The 27,302-nt window shown below is 37.6% G+C and overlaps 1 protein-coding gene across 2 annotated transcripts in view; it reads right to left on the bottom strand.

Annotated features, from left to right (window-relative positions):
- LOC111156570 (lysine demethylase 4C) overlaps positions 1 to 27,302 on the bottom strand; it is a 467,853-nt gene that overhangs the window by 363,705 nt on the left and 76,846 nt on the right. For both annotated transcript variants that reach the window (XM_022517552.1, XM_022517553.1), the window contains exon 5: positions 8,832 to 9,025. In XM_022517552.1, coding sequence (XP_022373260.1) covers positions 8,832 to 9,025 — 194 coding nt within the window. The remainder of the gene's footprint in view (positions 1 to 8,831; positions 9,026 to 27,302) is intronic.

The following is a 27,302-nucleotide window of genomic DNA, read 5'->3' as shown; positions in this document are numbered from 1 at the left end:
TAATCTAACTTTTGGAAGAAAAAGTCTTCTGTCTGCTGCTAACAGAACAAAGTTCCAATATTCACACAGAATACTTAATTCTCCCAGCTACTCTTCCTACCTTCATCCACTTTTAAAACTCACAATTGGAAAAAAAGAAAAAAATCACTAACCTCTCTAGCTAAAATTACAGTGTGCATCAAGCAAAAGACAACAGCATTTTAAATAAAATGTAGATATGAAAAATAAAGCCAGTAAACCACTACTAAAGTTTCCCTTTGGTTCTTGTTACAAAAACTTGATGAATCAAAAAGTACCTATTTATATTTCACAAAACTCAAAATTTCTGAAGTGGTTAATTTACAATATGCTTTTTAATCAAGGCATATTTCTAACTGTGTCAAAAAGAAGTCTGAACAACTGTGGATTTTACAGGTGTGATTATGTTAACATTTTCACATTACTGATGATATTAACATGTTTTAATATTGTGCATTTATTAAAGTATAAGCATTCATATTTTAAATTACAAAGTCTCATTAGTTAACTGCAGAAAATATAAGACTGCTTATATTCATTTCCAGTTCTTAAAAACAGATAGACGTGAGAGAAACAGCGATGCTGTGGTAGGTGCCAGGCTCCCCCTTCCAGATGAGGCCCTCACTGCATTCTCCAAAGGAAGGCTTCTCACCCCACCTCACACCCACTCAACATCATGTTCCCTCCCTGAAGATCATGGCAGTGGTGGCCCATGTACAATGAATGATACATACATGAATATAAAAGCCTGATCCCCTTGCCTCAACCTGGAGCAATTCGGAAGGCATTGCCAGCTCCAGCTGCCTATGGGATCTGCCCATAGCTCTACTGCAGTTTAACTTCCCCCTACTGCCCAGTTCTGCCTTCTATCCCCTCACAGGTGTTGTCCAAGACACCTCTGGCACACAAATCTGAGTTTCAGAGTAGGCTTCCTGAGCTACAATGAACATGTCTTTAAGTAGGTGTCACTTAAAGCTAGGCGTCTAAAAGCATGGCCTAATGAACAAGTTATCTGAGCTGAGGCCTTACAAGACTAGACAAAAAAAACCCTGAGCAAAGGAATTCAGCCAGAGCTTAGCCCCACACTTAACGGCATCTTATGGCCTATTTCCTAAAGAACAATTAAATGAAAAAGAGAAACTCTACAAGCCACATCTGCAGACAGTCATAAGTCAGGAAACTGCAGGAAAAAAAAAATCCTAACGAGGAAATTTCATTGAATAACTGAGCATTAAAAATATAAGCAGCTCTTTTCCATCTGGGATTCAAAATACAGTTCAATATCCATATACATGTAAATTAATATCCACAGCAATCATAAAAACCAAGTTATTTTTTGTCCGAAATCATTATAAAACTTAGTAAAAACAGTAACTGCACAAAACTTGATTTTCAAGAAAGAATATATTTCATGTTACTTAATCCACTGAACATTTTCTAAGGAAGATCTAAGTGTGTCTTACACATTACTAATAGGTTTTTCCCCCTGAAATGAAAAAGATACTATGAATTATTAGTTGATATCAACTATACGTAACATTAAAGAAGTCTTTGTTCCTTAATACTGATCTCTCCAAAATACTCAATAGATAACACAGTAAACAGTAAAGGGATTTTTCCAGGACTAGAGGATCAAATGACTGATTTTCAAACTGTTTTCCACGCCCGCCCCTTGTCTCCTCCCCACCTCCCCCTTCCTGGGTCCAGTGTTTCTTGATGAAAGTGCTTCAGGAAAGGAGTTACTGAGGGACAGTATCCTACCAAACACATTTCAGCCAGGTCAGCTCTTCCTTTATTTTCAGTTTTATATATTGACCTTCTAAAGAAATTTTCACTTACAGAAAGTCTGAAAACTTCTGCGCTTTCTTGAAGGGATTAACATGGTTCCTGGCACACGAAAAAAGACTTCACTAAGGGGTATCTAGGTGGCTCAGTCAGTTAAGTATCTGATTCTTGATTTCAGCTCAGGTCATGATCTCAGGGTCCTCGGATTGAGCCCCGCATCAGGCCCCACACTCAGGGGGAGTCTGCTTGAGATTCTCTTCCTTCTGCTCCCCCCCCAACCACGTGTGTGTGCTCACTCGCTCTCTCACTCTCTCTAATAAATAAATAAATCTTTAAAAAAAAGAAAAAAAGGACTTCACTAAATGGAATGGAGTCACCAAAAACAAAACATACTTCACCACCCTAGTCAAACCCTACTCCTTGAAAAATAAACTTACAAAGAATGAATAAATTTGAGATCCTAGAAGTAGGACATAAATCTCTTTGCAAGCCTACCTGTAGATGTGCAATCTCACACACATATACACAAAGCCATCTTCCTATATGCTCAAATCAAAGAATAATTTTTGCAAAACAAATAACCAAGTAATATGTATTTTCTATAAAGCTCTATCTAAACAGTAAGATTAAAACAGTCTGAAAAGGAAGGAAGAAATATGGGGAAAAAAGATAAGCTAGGCAAAGTAATTGGTGAACTATGACATTTGCCATGGTAATTTGTGAAACTAACAGGACTAATGCTTGTTTTCCATTAACTACAAAGTAAATACATTTGCATTAACCTTCTGATTTTTCCCTAAGAGTTATGGATTTGATTCAGCAATTTCTTTTCATTCGAAGGGGGCTCTCTCGTTCTTTTTAAGTGATGGTGGTGGCTTCACGTGAAAGAATAGCAGCAAGTAAATAAGAGGCATTCTGGAGGAATTCACAAGCCCCTGCTATGCTTTCCAGGGGTATCAAGAGTACACAATATAAGTTTAGAGTTCCTGTATGAGAACCCACACTTACCACTGGTTAGTAAAAAGGCATTACATCACATCACTTCAGGGAAAAGAGTGAGATTTGCTTTGAAAATCACAAACACTAGAGCTCACTGATACTTCTTTTAGGGAACTCCGCTGATCAGGGGTCTATGAGACTCCATGGATTGCAAGCATGTGGATGTGTGCCAGTATGGTGGTGTTTACTCCCAAGTCAGGCTCAGGTCTAAATAAACTATGATCCACTCTATCAATAAAAATTTTTGCTCTCACTTACCATTGTATTTTCTTCTTTTTATACCCAGTAGCTGAGTACAAAATGAATACCTTACTTCTTAACTATCTTCCCAATTTCTTAAAATTTTTGCAATAATATCTTAAAAACTATACATACACATGCCTAAAAATAATCAGAAAAACTTGTGCAATTAATTTCACTAATAGTTGGTTAAGGTATTTATACAAATCTATCTTTCCTATTTAGAGAGTAGTAATAGTAATTAGGAATAGTAATTAAAACCAGAAAGAAACTACTTAATTCCAAGAGTATTTTCTCTATATAAACCATCAAAAGGATAAAGCTCTTACCATTATCTAATTAGTCTTAATATTTGCAGTTAGAATATATTAAGCCTAAACTTACTATGTAGACAAGCAGGAGTTAGTACCATGGGTTGTTAATTCAATGTATCATTAAATATTATCAAGCTGGGGCACCTGGGTGGCTCAGTGGGTTAAAGCCTCTTCCTTCAGCTCGGGTCATGATCCCAGGGTCCTGGGATCGAGTCCCGCATAGGCTCTCTGCTCAGCAGGGAGCCTGCTTCCTCCTCTCTCTCTGCCTGCCTCTCTGCCTACTTGTGATCTCTGTCAAATAAATAAATAAATCTTTAAAAAAAAAAAAATATATATATATATATATATATATATATATATATATTATCAAGCTATCCAATCCCTAAAGCCATGTTCTGCATTCGGTGTTTAAAGAAATAACCTCAATAAGAAATTCCTCAGTAAGACTGTTTATTTAACAAATATTGAGTACCTACTACATGCTACAATCATGTCAGATACTGTGCCAGGCATGGGAGATATGCTAGTGAACTAGGGTCCCCTGATCTAGGAGCTCAGACTTTGATAAAGAAGATAAATATTAAACATACATGGGTTGATTTGATGTCAACTTGTTTGTTCTTTTAAAGAGAACTGAATTCTAAAAGTCAACAATAATTGAATACTTATTTATTAGTAAACAGCGTTTCCTCTATCCAGGAAGAAAGGAAGAAGAAAAAGAGCAAGGGGTTAGACAGAGGGGAGTGAATGGAGAGAGGGAAATATTCAGAGAAAGGGTGAGACAAATACCCAATTAAGAGCACCTGATCTCTGGACTGAGCCATGCTTCTAGCTTATCCAAACCATATACACTAGCAGATATCCTTTTGCTTAAACTAGGTTTGTGTCATTTAGAACCAAGAATTCTTATTAATATATGATCTATGTGGTCTTAGATAGGACATGCAATATGTATTTAACTGAAATTTATGAAGTATTATTGACTGAGCACTTACGATATATCAGGAGCTGTGGCACATGCTTTATACACTGTATTTTACTTCATCCACACAAGTGCCTTAGAACCTTCTGAGTGTTTTAGGAGAGGAAATTGAGGCATGGAGGTTATATAATAATTGCCCAGGTCACATGCTCAGTAAAAAGTAATGTCAGAACTCAAAACACAAGACTCAGGTACAAAAACCCCATGCTCTTCACACAACACTGAACAGATGATCTAATGAAAAAGTATCAAACTAAGTTTAAACTATCTATCCTGAATAATCTGATACTTCTTAATGCTACATGGTACTTTTACAAAACCTCACAGTTGAATAAAATTTAACGAAGTCCAAAATACTACAGCCCATTCTTAATTTTTCTAAAAACATCCAGGAGAAACTTCTTGCCTGATTTTAGACATTTTCATAGCTTAAGACAAGTCCTCTCAAATCTGACCTTTCTCATTCTCTAGAGAGTAAATCTGGAAGTCTCTTATTCACTGTGTTTGGACACAGGATTTGAGGAACCATCTAAATTCTACATTTCCCAGCAATTAACCACTATCACATATGACATTTGAAAGGGAGAATTATATTTTATTTAGCCTTGAAACCCCTACTCTATTATATAGAGATATATCTTGCCAAGTTCAGGCTTAGTCATTACTAAGACCTAAAAATGATTTATTTTCATAAGGTTATTAAAACAATAGTAATTGGAAATATTTGTATAGTACTTTACAATTTACAATGCACTTTTACAGAAAGTATATCCCTGGAACCTCCTAGCAGTTTTATAAGGAGACAGAGAATAAATCACGCCTCCATTCGGCAGTTAAAGAAATTCATGATGAAAGAAGCACAGTTATTTGCCCGAGTCATTCAACCGGTAAGTGACAGACTGAGATTTTTAAAACAGGCCTTCTGGCTCCAAAGTCAATGTCCATTCCAAGAAAATAAATACTTTACCAATGACTGCTAAAGCACTTTTCCATCTGCTTATTTAAAGCATTCTTTCTCCCCTAAACCTTTATGCCAGAAATGTTTAAATAAATCATCATCTCTTCTAAATTCTCTTCACTACAACCCTGGTTCATGAACACTTACTCAGCAAAATCTGCCACACTCAGTGCCCAGAAAAGTATGTCTCAAGGCTTCTACCTGGATCTGTGCATCTGCAGCTACTCAGAAATCCCAGGAAAATGAGTGTTCTTAATAACTATACTTTAGACAAAAATCTTTATTAAATGTTCTATATATTTCCTTGTTTGCCCTTAAACAAACTGTTGCAAAACAATACTCTTCTGATACAAACAAGAATTATGTACAGAGCCTCGGTCCTATAGCCAGGCCTTGTGTTAAGTGCTGATGATTCAAAGGCAGATACAGACCCCAACTTCAAGGCAGCACAGGAAGGGTGAGGAGGTAGTCAAAAGCACCTGGTGCAAAAACAAATATCTAAAGAAGGGGCAGCAGATGGTCCAGAAAGCCTCTGGGCAAAAAAGAAGAGATATGCAGGCAGAAAACAGCAGAGAACACTGTAAACACGGAATTAAGGAGGAAATCTTAGGCAGTTTTGCAACAATCACATCCAAAAGCTGATGGCTTAAGGGTAGAATTGAAGAAGTCAAAATTCAACACCAGCCTATAAGGCTAGAAGGAAAAGACACATTGCTAGGTTCAGAGATGTCAAGCACAGGTGAGAGCAACCCCGGAGAAAAGTAAACGCAACTATGCCACATACAACTCAACAAGAAGAAGACAGCAGAAAAGGAAACCAGTGCACGTACATGCATGCACATAGAGAACCTTATGTCACCTCCTCATCTTCTCATTTTCTAGATAGGGTAAGCCTTAAGCTGGGCTCCTTGCTCAGTGTGGAGTCAACAGGAGATTATCTCCCTCTCCCTCGTCCTCCCCTTCTGCTCCTCTTACCCACAACCACCCCACGCCCCTCTCTAAAATAAATAAAATCTTTCAAAATAAACAAACAAAGGAGTATAGTTATCTGTCCAAAGCCACAAACGTTAGTAGTAGAATAAGGAACAGAGCCAAGATTGCTGGTCCCTTGAATCTAAGCTCTGCCAACAGACACTGCCTACCTCCCATATTTATATAAATTTGTACTGCTTCTACTACCTTTCAAAGCTCACTTAAAATATATCATGATGAGTATTAAAATGAATTTCAGTGATAAGAGAATTTACCTCAAAATTATTTATGCTGAACTAATATAATCTTTCATAAATCTACACGGAAATATCCTTAGAGTCATTTATATCATTCTTTTTCTACAGTAGTTATCTTAGAAATTGGAATGTAGATTAGTGGTCATAACTCACTGCTGGGTTTTATTATTTTATCATTATAAATAATGGTCAAGGTTAAAGATAATAGTGATATTATAAATCTACCTTTAATGCATATAATGAAGTCTATATGTCTATAGTAACTAATAGAGTAATTACAGAAAATACAGATGCTAGCAGAAAGAAATTCTTTGAAAATGGGCATAATTATTCTCATTCATGAACAGTGGTACTCTTTCACTAAGCCACAAGACTCTAGAATCAGTCTTCTCCCTGACCAGAATACTCTCCCCTAAGTGATCTTTAGGAGATAACATAATTCTGTTCAGGAAGTATGGGGGAGAGGATCATCTTTCTTGATAAGAAAGCAGAGATATCATCAAAACTCCTCTAATAGTGCGGGGGTGAGGGAATAAAATAAACTCCTCTAATACTATAATTTCAAATTATTGTCCTGGGCATTCTCATTAGCTGACTTCTAAAACACCCCCAGAAAAATTTTGTTACTAACTTTTCAGATTTCTTAAGGAAAATAAAGTATATAGTTGCCTATACACTAAATTTTACCAACATGTGTTGGATTTGCCCATTTCATTTAATTTTGTTCACACTGAAAGTGAATATCAGAAAGAGCCTGGAGGTAATTATGCAGCTGAGAGACTGCCCAGGTGCCTAGGAATTGCTTAAAATATTTCTCTAAGTCTCTCAAAGTTAAGTCCCAAAAGTATTAAAGGATGACATTCCAACAGATATTATGGTGGTGTTGAAGAAACATGATAAAGACCCACATGGCCTTAAGCATGTGCTCAAAACTGGCCCTCAGTAAACACCTATGTAATGAACAGTCCCATCATACCAGGCTGTCACAAAAGCCTCTCTGGGTCCTAGACCACCTACTAAAAATGTTTTATTTAAAATACTTAAAATTTTTATTTATTCCATGTAGAGAGCAGATTGCTAAGGATTTATGAAATGAAACATGCAAGTAAAACACCTTTAATATATGTTAAACAGCTTCCCCCTTTTTTTAGATCATAAAACTCCATAAAGAAATCAGAACTGCCTGGATTTTTCTTGTATGCCCTAGGAACTTTGCTCTTCTACCTAAAACTTGCCTTCCAACTAAATGTTATTTGTGATTATTAGGAACTTTTGCTATATTTGAATTATTTGAATAAAATTCACAACTTCATACTCAACACATGAAAAAAACCTCAAGGGCAAGTAATAATGGCAAAATGGAGGTGGAAATTATCCCCAAATTATTGCATCTCAATACCTAATCAGCAGGAGAACTTGGAAAGAGGCCATTATCTTTAACTTGGAGGCAGGAAAGCTACTGGGTTGACACAAGCACCTGAAGAGCAACCTATCATGTTCACATCCATCTGAAACATCATCTTTCCTGGATTGGTCAAGGTCATACCTCATATGCTTCTGTCTGTATTTTCCTGCATATATGTGTATTATAGAAAACAGAATTAATATTTAAATTTCCCTAAAACTAAAACCCACAAAAACAAGTTCAAAACATGAAACTGGCTAACCACAAAGGATCCCGGGAAAAGTGACAAACTAGCAATTATGTATGTGTACTAACAAGTACATAAGAATATACTACATGATGTATTTTACAAAGCAGCACATCTTTAAGTCATTGCTCAAATAGACAAGGGAAGAGGCTCACAAACACAGGAAACTGCAAGTTAAAAACACTTATTAACAATAACATTCTTTTCCCCTGCCCATCATCCAAAGAGCAAGAGCAGGCCTCTTGATTGATCCCTCCTTTCCTACTCTTATCATTTATTTAGAAGAAGCTGGACCAGAATATCATTACTGTTACCTAATACCCAACATCAATGAAGTCACCTTTCACTCTTAACTATTTCCAGCATACCTTCCAACAAATGCTCAGAGAAGTAAAAATGCCTAACAAATTCTTTTATCAATCCATGCCCCACAAAATGATCTGCAAGCCACCTTAGATACACCAGTCACCACTAGCTTTACGGTTTTGAACAAAACCATGAGCAAAATGGAACACAATCAATTATTACACTCAAAAACTTTCAATTCACATAAATCTGAATTCACCAGATAAGGGAAGAAAATCCTCTTCAGTAGATTCATATTGCCCAAATTTCAAAACTCTTAAGCAAATGAATATTAAACATGTAACTTGCCAAGACTTGGGCTCTCCAAAGTGGAGATAATTAATGCTGTAGAGGTCCATATCCTCGGTGTGCCATGCGAATGTGGTTTTCCACATGCCAAAATAGAGATAAGGGGTATTTACACCCTCTATAGAAATACCGCACTCTTCCTCAACCACATCCAAGACTGTATTTAGGCGAGCTATGTTCCATTCATCCACACCCTGGAACCAGGAGAGAGAAAAAAAAAAAATTAAACATTAATAAGCTAATAAAGATAACATTTACTAATCAAACTTTCATGTGCCAAAATTATCACACTGTGTATTTTAATTCACTGAGAAATGAAAAATAGAGCAATCATTATTCAGGTGATATATCAATTATTAATTATCCAAGATTATTACTGGCATAATGTAGTTCTATATGAACATAAGTATGAAAGTATAGCAAAAAAACTTCCTGATTCCAAATGGAAGTATAAGTTAAATCCCCACCCCTCACCTGTTGTTTGTAAAAAGTCACTGATTCAAAGAATATGACTTTTTGAAGAATATGAAAGTGAAGAATATGAAAAGTGAGCTTTTCCATCTTTGGCATACATGCCTTTTATTTGAGAAAGGAGGTAGCTTTTTGCTTTTTAATTTATTTGTACATTATTTTAGAAGTCATGTTCAATGTCAGACATTATCTCAAGATACCAATGGCAAAATATTTCTTTTGGGCTCCCACTCTCATCCCTATTCATTTCATTTTAGCACATGATACATCATTTCCTAAAAATTCCACCTCTAATTATGGGGAAAACTCAGCATTCTTCTAAACCAGAGATTGTTGTACTTTTACTGTTCCTTCAACTAAATATTAACTTCTTATGTTGATGGGAAGTTTTTTTGTTTTTGTTTTTTTAAAGATTTTATTTATTTACTTGACAGATAGAGATCACAAGTAGGCAGAGAGGCAGGCAGAGAGAGAGAGGAGAAAGCAGGCTCCCCACGGAGCAGAGAGCCTGATGTGGGGCTCGATCCCAGGACCCTGGAATCATGACCTGAGCCGAAGGCAGAGGCTTTAACCCACTGAGCCACCCAGGTGCCCCGATGGGAAGTTTTAAACACAGAATAACTGATTAAAAAATACTTATCCAAACTTTAATAAAATTGCTGGAAAAATCTAGTTTTATAGCAATAATGGTGATGATAGAGAGAAAAGGATAGAATCACTGATACTAGAGTTATGGTATAGGAAAAGATTCTGGTTTTATTAGAACTTACCAATTACTCAATTATAACTCATAATTGCTTAAGATCGTTAAAAAACTGTGTATTTTTCCTTTTATAAGAAATACATGCCTTTCTCATAATGAAACATAAAGATTAGAGATTGGGCCCATTCTATGCAATCATGAGGAAACTGCAATCCCTTTAAATCCAATTCAGTCTCCTCGTGGTGCTATTAAAGAAGTTCATTAAATGTGTTCCTCTATACTGATAAGACCTTCTCCAATGACTATGCCAATGACCACATTGACTACCACATCTAATATTTTCCTTATACACTAAAAACTTCCAGGGTTGTTCTGTTTTTATACAGGTCTGTAGACAATTCTCTAATCAGTGTATTAACTTTACTTCCTCATGCTTTGGGTTAGGAAAGTTATTGATGCAGCAGTTACTAAAGCTCTGCCTCAGGTAACATAATTAAAAGTCCCAGGGAAAATAATTTAATTTCCAAATTTCCCTAAGCAGCCACTCTATCTACAACTTAAACCCCACAGTGGGAAGTGTGCATTTAGAAATTGGTCAAAGTATCTATTTAGAGAAGATTCCAACTTATGAGACCTCATAAAAATTAAATCAAATTCTATAAAATGTTTTATCACACTCTATTTATAGTGATGCAGTCTCTCAACTCTAGTCCAATCAGACCTCAGTCCAATCACTCTAATAATAGAGTCCTATTTGAAAGTCATTACTGAGGCAATGAATCTAAAGTAATAAATGAGCACCATATTAGAGGAATCATTTTTAAAACTGAATGAGCTTGAAAATTTAAGAACAAATTATTCCTCTGAAATTCCTAAGATTCTTTTCTTTATTTCTAACTGATATTATTTTTCAGGAATAACTGAGGCTGAATCCTTTGACATCCCTTGACCTGCAGCTCTAAGGGGAAGAAAGTGAAGAAGAAAGAATACTGAAAGAAGACCTAGATTACAGCCCCAGCTCTGCCACTGACCAGGGCAAAAATCACTGAGACTTTCTGAGCTTTCAGTCTGTCTTCATGAAAACATGAGAGCTACAGCATCTTCCTAGAGTTGCTAAGAGTACTGAATAGACTAACAGACACAAAATCTTTGGAAAATAACACCTACTATTTCTTAGAACCTATGAAATAGACATCTCCACTATTCTCTAATAAGTCTGACTAGAAAGCCTCCCCAAACAATGAGATAAGTGATAATAAAGTCCGGTGAAATTCTTTCCATTAATGGTTCTTTCCATTAATGGGCAAGTAACATATTTGCAGTACTTCCTTCTGGACAGAGCCACAGTTGCCATGATGCTGAAATTCAATTTCTTTTATTAAAATAAAAAGTCATATCATTTCAACTAAAGAGGTTATATTAAGAGTAACTGGCATAACAGAGACTAAGAATAAATCTTACTGCTTCAAAATTCCTTCTCCAATTTGTGTCCTCTACTACTGACTGAACTACCTAACAGCTACCAAGGACAGACTCTGCTCAAACACTGAAGAGTCCAGGTTGTCCTCAGAGAGTTAGAAAAGGAGTACACCTAGTTTGTCATTTAGACAAACTGTTATACCACACTCTACTCCATTACACTACACATACCCACATACTATACCTATTCAAAACAATCCTGTAAAATATGTAACACTATACCCAAATGAGCAAATGGAAAAACTAATACTCCTAGCTAGTAGTAGGTGGCAAAGATAAACCTAAATCTGCTTCCTGACCTAAACTCCATGCTTCCAGTTCTGATCATCTTAAAATAAAACGTGTCATCCTCTTCTCTCAGCCTCCTCAACAAAGATCCAAGGAGCTAAAATTTAGGACAGGCAAACCCATAAAGTTCCCAAATTCTTCCTACCCACAGGGAGAGACATCCTACACCCACACTGGCAAAGCTTAAAATGCAAGCCTGCTTCACTTTTGTGGAGGTGGTAACAGAACTCATTTAGTGTAAAAGCAATCTCAAAAGACGCTAGCTACAAACAAGCCCCACATGACAGGATGGAATTTGTCAAACTATTCAAAGTTTACAGCCACTGAGTCTGAGCAGAAAGTCTGCAAACCAGTCCAAGTTCATAGCCAAATGCCTTTTCTCAGATTCCATCCCCTCAAATAAAGCTCTCCCACACATCTTTCAAGAGATGCTTGAGCATCTGTTTTGTATATTTGTAATTCACCTGACTTCCACTAGGCAGACATTACCTGCCAGGTCCCACTCCCTTCACTCCAATCACCCATTTGGCATTCTGGGCCTGTCCCGCTCCATTTGTCTATTTACCCTGTATCTGTCAGGTTTTCTGAAATAACTCACAATTGGCCCATGATTTGTGCAGATACGCATAACTGAGAAGTTTATGAAGGATTTCTCCTTTCAATCTCTGTATCTTCCACCTATCAGGAATCTGATGGCAGTTTGAAAGAACTCTTAAGTCTTCATTACCATAAGTCTTCATTACCATAACCAGAGCCAGGTGCTGTCTGAAGACCAGGCTTTGGATTTCACAGAAGGAGTAACATCAGAACAGGAACAATACATTTATATAACTCCAGAAAGACAGTACCAAGTTTGAGTTCCTGGCCCTTGTGCTCTAGGCCTGTGTCCCTGAAATAGGCCATAGCCGGGGCAATAAGCAACCTCTCCTCAGGACTGTGCACAACTGTGACTCCCCCTACAGTGACTGCACTCAGTCACTAGAAGACTGAAGGATGACATAGCATCAACATATCATGTTAGAAACCTCACCAATAATAAGCCATTCCCACCTAACACAGAGAAATAATGAAAAACTCATAGAAAACCAGTTTTTTCCCAAAATATTTCCAGTGGGACATTAGTCCTATCAGCAGATATAGTCAAACTTTAGCTTCTATTTCTCCTCCTCTTAGAGAGTCATAGAGCTGACAGGTACTCCAAAGGATGTGAGAGGTCCTTTATAAGAAAGTCTGTTTAACTCTGCTTAACTCCAAATTTACCAAATATCACTTAACCATGGAATCTTGTTTATATAATACATTAAAATTCCATAAAATCATGCTGTGTAGGGGGTGCCTGGGTGGCTCAGTGGGTTAAGGCCTCTGCCTTCAGCTCAGGTCATGGTCTCAGGGTCCTGGGATCAAGCCCTGCATCGGGCTCCCTGCTTGGCAAGGAGCCCGCTTCCCACCCCCACCCCTGCCTACTTGTGATCTCTGTCTGTTAAATAAATAAATTAAAAATCTTAAAAAAAAAAAAATCATGCTGTGTGGGACAGCACATTCAGGGAAGGATTATAGTAAACTGCTCCTTAAATGTCTCAGCCCAAAGAACTCAGTAGTAAAAGAGAAAATAATTTGAGCCACAACTGCAATGGCATTTTAGACCCCAGGGTATGTGATGGGTGGCTGGAATATGGTTCCATCTATTGTCATAACACGCATATGTAATTTGATTGTGCCACCTAAAAATACATAGAGAGAATGTAAATTTAATGCATTTAAAACCTTCTCAAAAAGGTATTTCTAAATGAAGACAAAGAGATTAAAACTAGGAAGGAAAGACAGAAGACATGACCAAATTTTTAAAACTATCAAACATACTGATGACCAGAGAATGGGTTTAAAAAAAAAAAAAAAAAAGTACATAAAAATGAAGGCACAGGGCCACCCGGGTGGCTCAGTCCATTAAGCATCTGCCTTTAGCTCAGTTCATGATCTCAGGGTGCTGGGATGGAGCCTGGCATCTGGCTCCCTGCTAAACAAGGAGTCTGCTTCTCCTTCTGCCTACCCCTGCCCCCGACCCGCTTCTGCTCTTTCTCTCTCTCAAATAAAATCTTTTTTTTTTTTTTAATTTTTATTTATTTCTGAGAGAGAGAGAGAGGGAGCACAAACACAGGGAAGGGCAGAGGGAGAAGCAAATTCCTGCTAAGCAGGCAGCCCCATGCAGGTCTCCATCCCAGGATCCTGGGATAATGACTTGAGCCGAAGGCAGATGCTTAACCAACTGAGCCATCAAGGCAAACCTCAAATAAATAAAATCTTTAGGAAAGAAAAATAAAGGCACATCCACCAAAGCCTACATAAAGGTTGTTCTAAATCAAAAGACAAATTAGTAAACTTACGAAAAGCAAGGTTACACACTCTTTTTCCGCCCTCACCAAGCAAATAGCAAAATGGAATAAAGAATTTCTATCTCAAAGAATGACACGATCTCAGAAAAGCAACATGCTGCACATGGGTCAAAAGCTCTCTAATCAAATGCTGGCTCCAGCACTTAGCAGGGTTATAGGATCTGATGGCTTCTCAATGGTCATTTGTAGAAGAGCAGCCAGCTGGGCCCTGACAAGAGTGTGACCACTTTGAAACAGCCATAGTAAAGGTCCAGTGTTTAATGGAACTACTTTCAAAAATTATATCCTTGTCAACAGCATATATCCCAAATTACATCCTTGTCAACAGAAGTATCCCAAAAATACATAAATCCAGACTTGCCTACCTTACAGGAAAACTGCAAAGGTAAGATTACAAAATACATATGAAAAAAAAATTTTTTTTTATTTCCTTTCTAACTAAATTTTTCTTTCAGAAACATGGGAAGGGGTTTCAGGACCACAGCTTGTTTGAGTGGTATTCCCTGGGGTTCAGGGCCCACCTCACCTCAAAGATAATTGTCACAGCATGTTCCAAAGAGCACAGCACGAAGTGAAGAGCTAGGTGATAAAGCAGGAGTTACAAATTCAGGTGCTCAAAGAGCACAGCAGGTAACATCAGTGAGTGAAGCAGCCAGGTGTAAGTCAAAGCGGGGTGGGGGAGACCATTTGGAGACCTTACTCATTTCCGAAATGGGGAGACCTACCCATTTGGAGACATCTACTATCCTTTCTAACAAGGACAGCCATTACTGAGCTCCTGTCTATTGCTGTCACTAGAAAAGCTGCCAGATCTTCTGACGAGCCCTAAATTCAAATGTTATGGGATATGAACCAACTTTTAAAACCATGTGGATCAAACAAAATACATCTGTGGCCACTTCTGCAAAAATACAGTAGGCATTAAAGAGTTCACACTTATTGCAGTAATTTATATGTGATGAAGAAGAAAGAAGTTTTGGATATAGGCTATAAATACAAAGTTAGTAACTGTGAGCTTGGGACAGAGACACTGCTCAAGATTTTTAAAACTAATCATACATTTGCCCGACACTAAATAACAACGTCAGGTATTCTACAAAACTGTCCAGTAACCAGAGTGAGATTGTGCAAGTGGCATGACAGGAATCTACTCTCCATATACACATTGTCCTCCCATTCCATCACTGTGTAGAAATCCAATATGCTAATGAACAGAAAAACACAAAGTAAAATGGGAAAATGTAAAGCCTGAGTAATTATGAAAACTGAATAACCAACTGCAGATAACTGGAAGGAAGCACATAGGTTTAGACAAAACAGTCCTGAACAAAGCTATTTAACTTCTTCAGACAAGCCTCTGTGAAGCAATAGCCAGGATAAGAGTGAAAAGAGGGCAGAAGAAAGCTGTGTAAGAAATAAGCCACACCACGCGCACCTACCAAGTGACAGGCAGTGACAACACGCATACCTGCCAAGTGACAATTCTGTGAGCTGTACTGCACCAAGGTCAACCTGACTATACATTCTGCTTTGTCCACAAAGTAGAAGAGTTAAAATCACTTGCCTATAAGTATGAAAAATTGCTACAATATCAACAACAATCATGTGAAAAAAGCCCTGGATGACCACTGAAACACTTCCAACTGAAGACTCAAACCAATGAAGAATTTCTTCACTCTATTTTACGTATTTCAGGGACTGCTTTTTCATTTGCTTTACATAAAATCTGGGTGGCTATAGAACAATAACTGATAAATTGACACACTCACTATTATTAATTATATTTTTATGGCACCTTTCATACAGTAGGAGAGTCTATATGGTTCTTGTTTTCCAAAATCAGTTCTAAACACTGACCTGCCAATCTCTCACTTAGGCTTTCCACATCTTCATTGCCATCACTTTATTATATTCTATCCTCAACACTGTCAACATCCAAACACATGCTTCTCTCCCCACCCCCCATCTCCTGCCATCATCTTCAGCACCTTCAATGTTATACCCACGGGGCTACTTTCCAAACAATGTCATGAGCCCTCAATCTCATGCCCATGCACATGCCCAGTTCTGAAACAAAGTGATGTATGCAAAAAATCTTTTAAAAAATTAGTAAACAAACCTTAAAAAAAAGAAAAATTACCTTTTCTTTATATCTGATATCCACAAAAAAACTAGTGCAAGTACTTGGCAATTATTTTATTAATGCAGAGACCTAAAATGCACTGAGATAATCCCCATGTTAGCAAAGCGCCCTCGTTTTACAGATGGAGGTAAGATGCTCAGCAAGTTAATAGCAATTTAACTCCTTGTTTGATGTTAGAGCAGTCTCCTCAGTAGCAAATACACTGTCTGTCCAGCAAATCAGAATTCTTTGTAATCAATCCCTTCAGAAATACTGGAATTGGTTCCATTTTTAAACTCAGTATTATAATATGGCATTTCTGATTAGCACATAATGTGCACTATGCAGTATTTTTTAAAATTTTTAGGTATTTTTACCTAAACAGATTAAACAAAAATACTAATTTTTAAGTATTTTTTTAAAGGATTATGTTTTCCTCATTTGGCTTTTACCATTCCTTTTACTGACCCTGTCACAGCGAAGCCAACACCTAACAAAAGACCATGCACCAATCTCCACTAATTCACTGGGAACTTAGAGCTAGGCTAATGTAAATTACTGCCACTAATTCACATGCCTTTAACAAGCCCTTAAAGTCTCAAAGGTAATGCACACAGAGAAAGAAAAATAAAACTTGGTCAGTGCTTTAAAGACTTCAAAATTCAATCCATTTTACACTGTGTGAAAATTGTACCTTTCCATAACTAAAATGAAAGCTCTGGTCCACATTTTAAAATAGACTGAGGATTTCCTACAGATCTTTACACAGTAAGAATAAAATCAGACCCACACGAAATTCATTTTGCTTCAAAGTTCACTACAACATGTAACATGATAGTCCTTTTTGTTTCTTTCTTTCCATAAAAATATCTCACTTCTCTGAACTTTCTAGTTTTAAAACAGACCTCCTTTTCTCAAAAAGTTAAAAACAGAACTACCCTATGATCTAGCAATTGCCTTCTAGGTATTTATCCAATATAAAAATACTAATTCAAAGGGATCCATGTACCCTGACGTTTAGAGAAGGGTTATCCACAATAGTCAAATTATGGAAACAGCCCAAGTTCCATCAAGTGATGAATGGATAAAAGAAGATGTGGTATGGAATGCCTGGGTGGCTCAGTCAGTTGAGTGTCTGCTTTCAGCCCAGGTCATCATCCCAGGGTCCTGGGATCGAGTCCCACATGGGGCTCTCTGCTCCTCGGAGAACCTGCTTCTCCCTCTACCTGCCACTCTCCCTGCTTGTGCTCTCTCTCTGGAAAATAAATAAATAAAATCCTTAAAAAACAAGAAGAAGACGATGACGATGTGGTATATATATAGAATGGGATATTACTCAGCCACAAAAAAGAATGAAATCTTGCCATTTGCAATGACATGAGTGGGATTAATGAGCATAATGCTAAGTGAAATAAGTCAGTCAGTCAGTCAAAGACAAATACCACATGATTTTCTCATATGTGGAATTTAAGAAACAAAACAAATGAGCAAATGGAGGGGAAAAAAAAGAGAGAGAGAGAGGGGCACACCAAAAACCAGACTCTTAACTACAGAGAACAAACTGATGGTTACCAGAGGAGAGGTGGGTAGGGAAATGGGTAAAATAGATGAAGGGGATTAAGGAGTGCACTTGCTGTGATGAGCACCAGGTGTTGTATGGAAGTGTTGACTCACTATATCGTATACCTGAAACTAATATTTTTTTTTAATATTTTATTTAATTATTTGACAGAGATCACAAGTAGGTAGAGAGGCAGGCAGAGAGAGAGAGGAGGAAGCAGGCTTCCTGCTGAGCAGAGAGCCCAATGTGGGACTCGATCCCATGACCCTGGGATCATGACCTGAGCTGAAGGCAGAGGCCTCAACCCACTGAGCCACCCAAGCGCCCCACCTGAAACTAATATTATATTGTACGTTATCTAACTGGAATTTGAATAACTTTTTTAAATTTTTAAATAAAATAAAAATAAAACAGACCTCTTTTCCCCTTTACATTTTTATATACCAAAATACTTACAATTTTATAGCAGTGCTTTTTCTTTCTAAAAATCTGGACAATAACCAACCTAGAACAAGTTTTTAAAGAAACAAAATTCTTCAACAAAAGTACCATAAAAAAAGATAAACTGTTCACCTTAAAAAGGTAATTATGAGTATGAAAAGAAGAAGGACAGAAAATAAAAAGGTAGAACTGCCCAGTCAAATAAAAAAAAACTGTAGAGAGCTTGGGATGCCTGTATGGAGTCTGCACTATTAAGGGTTTCAGGTTATGTTAGTGTGTCCCTGGTTCCAGGCAAAAGCAATCCCAGCCCTCCTGGGAGAAAAGCTCCCTCCATTTAGACCTATAAATTTTTCACAAATTAAGATCAAGTCAAAGCATATAACCAAAGATCGCCATACACACAGGGAGGCAAGGCAACACTGGACAAAGCTAGCTGACAAAGCATTTAGAACCATCCCCCAGCAAGGGCTGCTGACATTAGAATTACCAGAGAGACAATAAAGAACATGATTTAAAGAAATAAAATATAGAATCACAAAAACAAGCTCATAAAATAAACTATTTAGAATGACCTGTCAGATCTGGAGGAAGGGGTGGACTTCTAGAAAGGAAATACATCATCATTAAATTAAAAACTCAATTAAAGGGTTAAACAAGAGAGGTAGTTAACCAGAAGATAAAATTTAAGGCCTTACCATACAGTGCAATACAGAAGGATGATGAGATAGAAAATCTGAAAGTGAAGCAATACTTAGAACAATAGTATGTCTCAGGAGAAATAAAAATTCTAAAACCAAATTAAATGAAAACGGCTGATTAAAATCAATTACATTAAAATTAAAATCTTCATTCATTAAAGACACTGTAAATAAACCTACCTCTAAAAATTCTTATGTCAACTTTAGTTAACCTTAAATATGCTGAACTGAATCTATAAAACAGTTATCTCAGAACTTTACTAATGCTGCAGCTTTTATTTTCCAAATGGCCAAAATAACAAAATGGCTATTATATTTATGGATTAAAAACTGCTTATTAAGGGGTGCCTAGGTGGCTCAGTGGGTTAAAGCCTCTGCCTTCGGCTCAGGTCGTGATCCCAGGGTTCTGGGATCGAGCCCCGCATCGGGCTCTCTGCTCAGCCAGGAGCCTGCTTCCCTTCCTCTCTCTCTGCCTGTCTCTCTGCCTACCTGTGATTTCTGTCTGTCAAATAAATAAATAAAATCTTTTTTAAAAACTGCTTATTAAGTCTTTATTATTACACCTATTCTTGAAAACGATAATATTCTATGTGGCCAAATATATGAGCTTATTCTAGACTTACTTCAATGTTCTTCATTTTTAATTTAACTCTTCACAGACATGTTGAAAGTAAAAATACTATTTTGTCTGTATTCCTTTTCAAGTATTTCTAGGTAAGGGATTAAAAAATGAACCACATTTCTGATGTAATAAAATATGAAATCGGTCAATCAAAGGTCAGAGATGATTAATTTTTTTGCTATATACCTTTATTCATTATTTTGTGATCAAAAGTTACTAAGTGATCAAGAGGAGTCAAGATGGCAGAGAAGTAGCAGGCTGAGACTACATCAGGTAGCAGGAGATCAGGTAGATAGCGTATCTAAAGATTGCAAACACCTACAAATCCAACAGGAGATCGAAGAGAAGAAGAGCAGCAATTCTAGAAACAGAAAATCAACCACTTTCTGAAAGGTAGGACTGGAGGAGAAGTGAATCCAAAGCGACAGTAAGATAGACCTCGGGGGGAGGGGCCGGCTCCTGGCAAGCAGCAGATCAACGGAGCACTAAATCAGGACTTTTAAAAGTCTGTTCTGCTGAGGGACATCCTCCAGAGGCTAAACCAGGGTGAAACACACGTGGGGTCAGTGTGGCCCCGTAGGGTCACAGAAAGATCGGGTGTCTGAGTGTTGCAGAGCTTGCAGGTATTAGAACGGGGAAGCCGGCTACAGAGACAGAGCCGAGGAGTGAGCTCTCAGCTCGGGGTTACCTTGAACTGGTTGCAGGCTCGGTGAGCTCGGAGCGCGGCTGGAGGCCAGGGAGACAGGAGTAATAGGGCGCTTTTCTCTGAGGGTGCACTGAGGAGTGGGGCTCCAAGCTCTCGGCTCCTCTGGGCCAGAGACTGGGAGGCCGCCATCTTCATTTCCGTCCTCCGGAACTCTACGGAAAGCATTCAGGGAACAAAAGCTCCTGAAAGCAAACCTGAGCTGATTACTCAGCCTGGCCCCTGGTAAGGGCAGTGCAATTCCGCCTGGGGCAAAGAACCTTGAGAATCACTCCAAAAGGCCCCTCCCCCAGATGATCAACAAGAAATCCAGCCAGGACCAAGTTCACCTACCAAGGAGTGCAGGTTCAATACCAAGGAGAGCAGCAGAATTCCCGAGGAGGAGAAAGCAAAGCACGGAACTCATGACTTTCTCCCCATTATTCTTTAGTCTTGCAGTTAATTTTTTTTCTTTTTTTATCTTTTTTTTTCAATTTTTTTTCTTCTTCTGCTAAATTTTTTTTAACTTTTACCCTTTTTTAAAGTTTTTTAACCAGTTTATCTAATATATAGATACTTTTTTCTTTTTTATATTTTTTCTGTATTCGTTTTCTTTTTTTAATTGTTTTTTTCTTTTTTCCCCTGAACCTCTTTTTATCCCCTTTCTCCACCCCACGATTTGGGATCTCTTCTGATTTGTTGAAAGTGTATTTTCCTGGGGTCTTTGCCACCGTTTTAGTATTTTACTTGCTCCTTCATATACTCTTATCTGGACAAAATGACATGGTGGAAAAATTCATCACAAAAAAAAGAACAAGAAGCAGTACTGAAGGCTAGGGACCTAATCAATACAGACATTGGTAATATGTCAGATCTAGAGCTCAGAATGACGATTCTCAAGGTTCTAGCCGGGCTCGAAAAAGAAGAAGATATTAGAGAAACCCTCTCGGGAGCTATAAAAGCCCTTTCTGGAGAAATAAAAGAACTAAAATCTAACCAAGTTGAAATCAAAAAAGCTATTAATGAGGTGCAATCAAAAATGGAGGCTCTCACTGCTAGGATAAAAGAGGCAGAAGAAAGAATTAGCAATACAGAAGACCAAATGACAGAGAATAAAGAAGCTGAGCAAAAGAGGCACAGCTACTGGACCACGAGGGTAGAATTCCAGAGATAAGTGACACCATAAGACGAAATAACATTAGAATAATTGGGATTCCAGAAGAAGAAGAAAGAGAGGGGGGAGCAGAAGGTATATTGGAGAGAATTATGGGAGAGAATTTCCCTAATATGGCAAAGGGAACAAGCATCAAAATCCAGGAAGTGCAGAGAACCCTCCTCAAAATCAACAAGAATAGGTCCACACCCCATCACCTAATAATAAAATTTACAAGTCTTAGTGACAAAGAGAAAATCCTGAAAGCAGCCCGGGAAAAGAAGTCTGTAACATACAATGGTAAAAATATTAGATTGGCAGCAGACTTATCCACAGAGACCTGGCAGGCCAGAAAGAGCTGGCATGATATATTCAGAGCACTAAACGAGAAAAACATGAAGGCAAGAGTACTATATCCAGCTAGGCTATCATTGAAAATAGAAGGAGAGATTAAAACCTTCCAGGACAAACAAAAACTGAAAGAATCTGTAAACACCAAACCAGCTCTACAGCAAATATTGAAAGGGGTCCTCTAAGCAAAGAGAGACCCTAAAAGTAGTAGATCAGAAAGAAACAGAGACAATATACAGTAACAGTCACCTTACAGGCAATACAATGGCACTAAATTCGTATCTCTCAATAGTTACCCTGAATGTTAATGGGCTAAATGCCCCAATCAAAAGACACAGGGTATCACAATGGATAAAAAAAAAAAAAAAAAACCCACCTATATGTTGCCTACAAGAAACTCATTTTAGACACGAAGACACCTCCAGATTTAAAGTGAGGGAGTGGAAAACAATTGACCACGCTAATGGACATCAGAAGAAAACAGGGGTGGCAATCCTTATATCAGATCAATTAGATTTTAAGCCAAGGACTATAATAAGAGATGAGGAAGGACACTATATCATACTCAAAGGATCTGTCCAACAAGAAGATCTAACAATTTTAAATATCTATGCCCCTAACGTGGGAGCCAACTATATAAACCAATTAATAACAAAATCAAAGAAATACATTGACAATGATACAATAATAGTAGGGGATTTAAACACTCCCCTCACTGAAATGGACAGATCATCCAAGCAAATGATCGACAAGGAAATCAAGGCCTTAAATGACACACTGGACCAGATGGACATCACAGATATATTCAGAACATTTCATCCCAAAGCAACAGAATACACATTCTTCTCTAGTGCACATGGAACATTCTCCAGAACAGATCACATCCTGGTTCCTAAATCAGGTCTCAACCGGTATCAAAAGATTGGGATCATTCCCTGCATATTTTCAGACCACAATGCTCTGAAGCTAGAACTCAATCACAAGAGGAAATTTGGAAAGAACCCAAATACTTGGAGACTAAACAGCATCCTTCTAAAGAATGAATGGGTCAACCAGGAAATTAAAGAAGAATTGAAAAAAATTCATGGAAACAAATGACAATGAAAACACAGTGGTTCAAAATCTGTGGGACACAACAAAGGCAGTCCTGAGAGGAAAATATATAGCGGTACAAGCCTTTCTCAAGAAACAAGAAAGGTCTCAGGTACACAACCTAACCCTACACCTAAAGGAGCTGGAGAAAGAACAAGAAAGAAACCCTAAACCCAGCAGGAGAAGAGAAATCATAAAGATCAGAGAAGAAATCAATGAAATAGAAACCAAAAAAACAATAGAACAAATCAACGAAACTAGGAGCTAGTTCTTTGAAAGAATGAATAAGATTGATAAACCCCTGGCCAGACTTATCAAAAAGAAAAGAGAGGGGCACCTGGGTGGCTCAGTGGGTTAAAGCTTCTGCCTTCGGCTCAGGTCATGATCCCAGGGTCCTGGGATCGAGCCCCGCATCAGGCGCTCTGCTCAGCGGGGAGCATGCTTCCCTTCCTCTCTCTCTCTGCCTGCCTCTCTGCCTACTTGTGATCTCTACCTGTCAAATAAATAATTAAAATCTTTAAAAAAAAAAAAAGAGAAAGGACCCAAATAAATAAAATCATGAAGGAAAGAGGAGATATCACAACTAACACCAAAGAAATACAGACAATTAGAAGAACATACTATGAGCAACTCTACGCCAACAAATTTGACAATCTGGAAGAAATGGATGCATTCCTAAAGACATACAAACTACCACAACTGAACCAGGAAGAAATAGAAAACCTGAACAGACCCATAACCAGTAAGGAGATTGAAACAGTCATCAAAAATCTCCAAACATACTAACGCTCAGGGCCAGACGGCTTCCCAGGGGAATTCTACCAACATTTAAAGAAGAACTAATTCCTATTCTCCTGAAACTGTTCCAAAAAATAGAAATGGAAGGAAAACTTCCAAACTCATTTTAGGAGGCCAGCATCACCTTGATCCCAAAACCAGACAAGGATCCCATCAAAAAAGAGAACTACAGACCAATATCCTTGATGAACACAGATGCAAAAATTCTCACCAAAATACTAGCCAATAGGATTCAACAGTACATTAAAAGGATTATTCACCACGACCAAGTGGGATTTATTCCAGGGCTGCAAGGTTGGTTCAACATCCACAAATCAATCAATGTGATATAACACATTAATAAAAGAAAGAACAAGAACCATATGATACTCTCTATAGATGCTGAAAAAGCATTTGACAAAGTACAGCATCCTTTCCTGATCAAAACTCTTCAAAGTGTAGGGATAGAGGGCACATACCTCAATATTATCAAAGCCATCTATGAAAAACCCACCGCAAATATCATTCTCAATGGAGAAAAACTGAAAGCTTTTCCGCTCAGGTCAGGAACATGGCAGGGATGTCCATTACCACCACTGCTATTCAACATAGTACTAGAAGTCCTAGCCTCGGCAATCAGACAACAAAAGGAAATTAAAGGCATCCGAATCGGCAAAGAAGAAGTCAAACTATCACTCTTCGCAGATGATATGATACTATATGTGGAAAACCCAAAAGACTCCACTCCAACACTGCTACAACTTGTACAGGAATTCAGTAAAGTGTCAGGATATAAAATCAATGCACAGAAATCAGTTGCATTTCTCTACACCAACAACAAGACAGAAGAAAGAGAAATTAAGGAGTCAATCCCATTTACAATTACACCCAAAACTATAAGATACCTAGGAATAAACCTAACCAAAGAGGCTAAGAATCTATACTCAGAAAACTATAAAAGACTCATGAAAGAAATTGAAGAAGACTCAAAGAAATGGAAAAATGTTCCATGCTCATGGATTGGAAGAACAAATATTGTGAAAATGTCTATGCTACCTAAAGCAATCTACACATTTAATACAATCCCTATCAAAATCCCACCCATTTTTTTCAAAGAAATGGAACAAATAGTCCTACAATTTATATGGAACCAGAAAAGACCTCAAATAGCCAAAGGAATATTGAAAAACAAAGCCAAAGTTGGTGGCATCACAATTCTGGACTTCAAGCTCTATTACAAAGCTGTCACCATCAAGACAGCATGGTACTGGCACAAAAACAGACACATAGATCATGGAACAGAATAGAGAGCCCAGAAATAGACCCTCAACTCTATGGTCAACTTATCTTCAACAAAGCATGAAAGAATGTCCAATGGAAAAAAGACAGCCTCTTCAACAAATGGTGTTGGGAAAATTGGACAGCCACATGCAGAAAAATGAAACTGGACCATTTCCTTACACCACACACGAAAATAGACTCAAAATGGATGAAGGACCTCAATGTGAGAAAGGAATCCATCAAAATCCTTGAGGAGAACACAGACATCAACCTCTTCAACCTCAGCCACAGCAACTTCTTCCTAGGAACATACCCAAAGGCAAGGGAAGCAAGGGCAAAAATGAACTAGTGGGACTTCATCAAGATCAAAAGCTTTTGCACAGCAAAGGAAATAGTTAACAAAACCAAAAGACAACTGACAGAATGGGAGAAGATATTTGCAAACGACATAGCAGATAAAGGGCTAGTGTCCAAAATCTATAAAGAACTTAGCAAACTCAACACCCAAAGAACAAATAATCCAATCAAGAAATAGGCAGAAGACATGAACAGACATTTCTGCAAAGAAGACATCCAGATGGCCAACAGACACATGAAAAAGTGCTCCATATCACTCGGCATCAGGGAAATACAAATCAAAACCACAATGAGATATCACCTCACACCAGTCAGAATGGCTAAATTTAACAAGTCAGGAAATGACAGATGCTGGTGAGGATGTGGAGAAAGGGGAACCCTCCTACACTGTTGGTGGGAATGCAAGCTGGTGCAACCACTCTGGAAAACAGCATGGAGGTTCCTCAAAAAGTTCCCCCAGAAGATCAGCAAGAACAAACAGTTGAGAACAAGTTTACCAATCAATGAGAACTGCAAAACTCCAGTGCTGGGGAATACAACACATGGAATTCATGGCTTTTTCCCAATAATTCTTTAGTCTTTCAAAGTAAAGTTTTTTAAATTTTTTTTACTTTTTTTTAATTTTTTCTCTTTCCTATTTTTAAGTATCTTATTGATACTTTTTAAATAATTTTTAATTTTCATTTTTACACTCATATTCTATCCCTTCACTGTATTTAAACTTATATTCTGTGTGTCTGTGTCTGTGTATGTATAAAAGCTTTTCATTCTTTAAAATTTTGGAATACAGTTTCATCTAACAGACCAAAATAGACCCTAAAACTAGTGTATGGCTTTGTTCTAGTCTCCCATCTAATCACAACCTCACCCTTTTTTTAATTATTTTTTTTCTTTTTCAATCAACTTCTCATTATCAATTCCTTTTTTAAAATATTTTTCAATTTTCACCTTTACACTCCTATTCCCTCCCTTCATCATATTTAGCCTTATTTCTATATATATATATATATATATATATATATATATATATATATATGTTTTTCCTTTGTTAAAGTGTTGGGAGGCAGTATCTTCTAACAGACAAAAATAAACCCAAAATCTAGTGTATAGCACTGTTCTACTCACCAGCCTGATCGTATTCTTTTTTCTTTCCTTTCTTTTCCCCAAGATTGCAGGCCTTGTGTAATTCATTTAGTGTATATTTTTCTGGTGTGGTTGTTACCCTTTTAGCATTTTGCTCTCTCATTCATCTATTCTTCTCTGGACTAAATGACAAAACAGAAAAACTCATCTCAAAAAAAAAGAACAAGAGGCAATCCCAACTGCCAGGGACCTAATCAATACAGACATTAGTAAGATATCAGAACAAGAATTCAGAATAATGATTATAAAGATGCTAGCTAGGCTTGAGAAAAGCATTAAAGGTACTAGAGAATCCCTTTCTGGAGAAATAAAGGAACAAAAATCTAACTAGGTTGAAATCAAAAAGGCTATTAACGAGGTGCAATTAAAAAAAGAGGCTCTTACTGCTAGGATAAAGGAGGCAGAAGAGAGAATTAGTGATATAGAAGACCAAATGATGGAGAATAAGGAAGCTGATAAAAAGAGATATAAACAACTACTGGATCACCAGGGGAGAATCTGAGATAAGTGATGTCATAAGACAAAACACTATTAGAATAATTCAGATTCCAGAAGAAAAAGAAAGAGAGTGGGGGGCAGAAGGTATAATGGAGTAAACTGTAGTAGAGAGCTTCCCTAATCCAGGAGGCACAGAGAACCTCCCCTCAAAATCAATAAAAATAGGTCAACACCCCAACATTTAATAGTTAAGCTTACAAGTCTCAGAGAAAAAGAGAAAATCCTGAATGCAGCACAGGACAAGAGGGCTGTAATTACAATGGTAGAAATATTAGATTGGCAGTAGACCTATCCACAGAGACCTGGCAGACCAGAAAGAGCTGTCATGATATATTCAGAACACTAAGTGAGAAAAAAACGCA

The sequence above is a fragment of the Enhydra lutris genome, unplaced genomic scaffold (assembly GCF_002288905.1).
Source record: "Enhydra lutris kenyoni isolate GAN:26980312 unplaced genomic scaffold, ASM228890v2 scaffoldscaffold47, whole genome shotgun sequence".
Classification (NCBI taxonomy): Eukaryota; Metazoa; Chordata; class Mammalia; order Carnivora; family Mustelidae; genus Enhydra; species Enhydra lutris.
The sequence above is the reverse complement of the archived record's forward strand: the minus strand, read 5'-3'. Positions and strand labels throughout refer to the sequence as shown.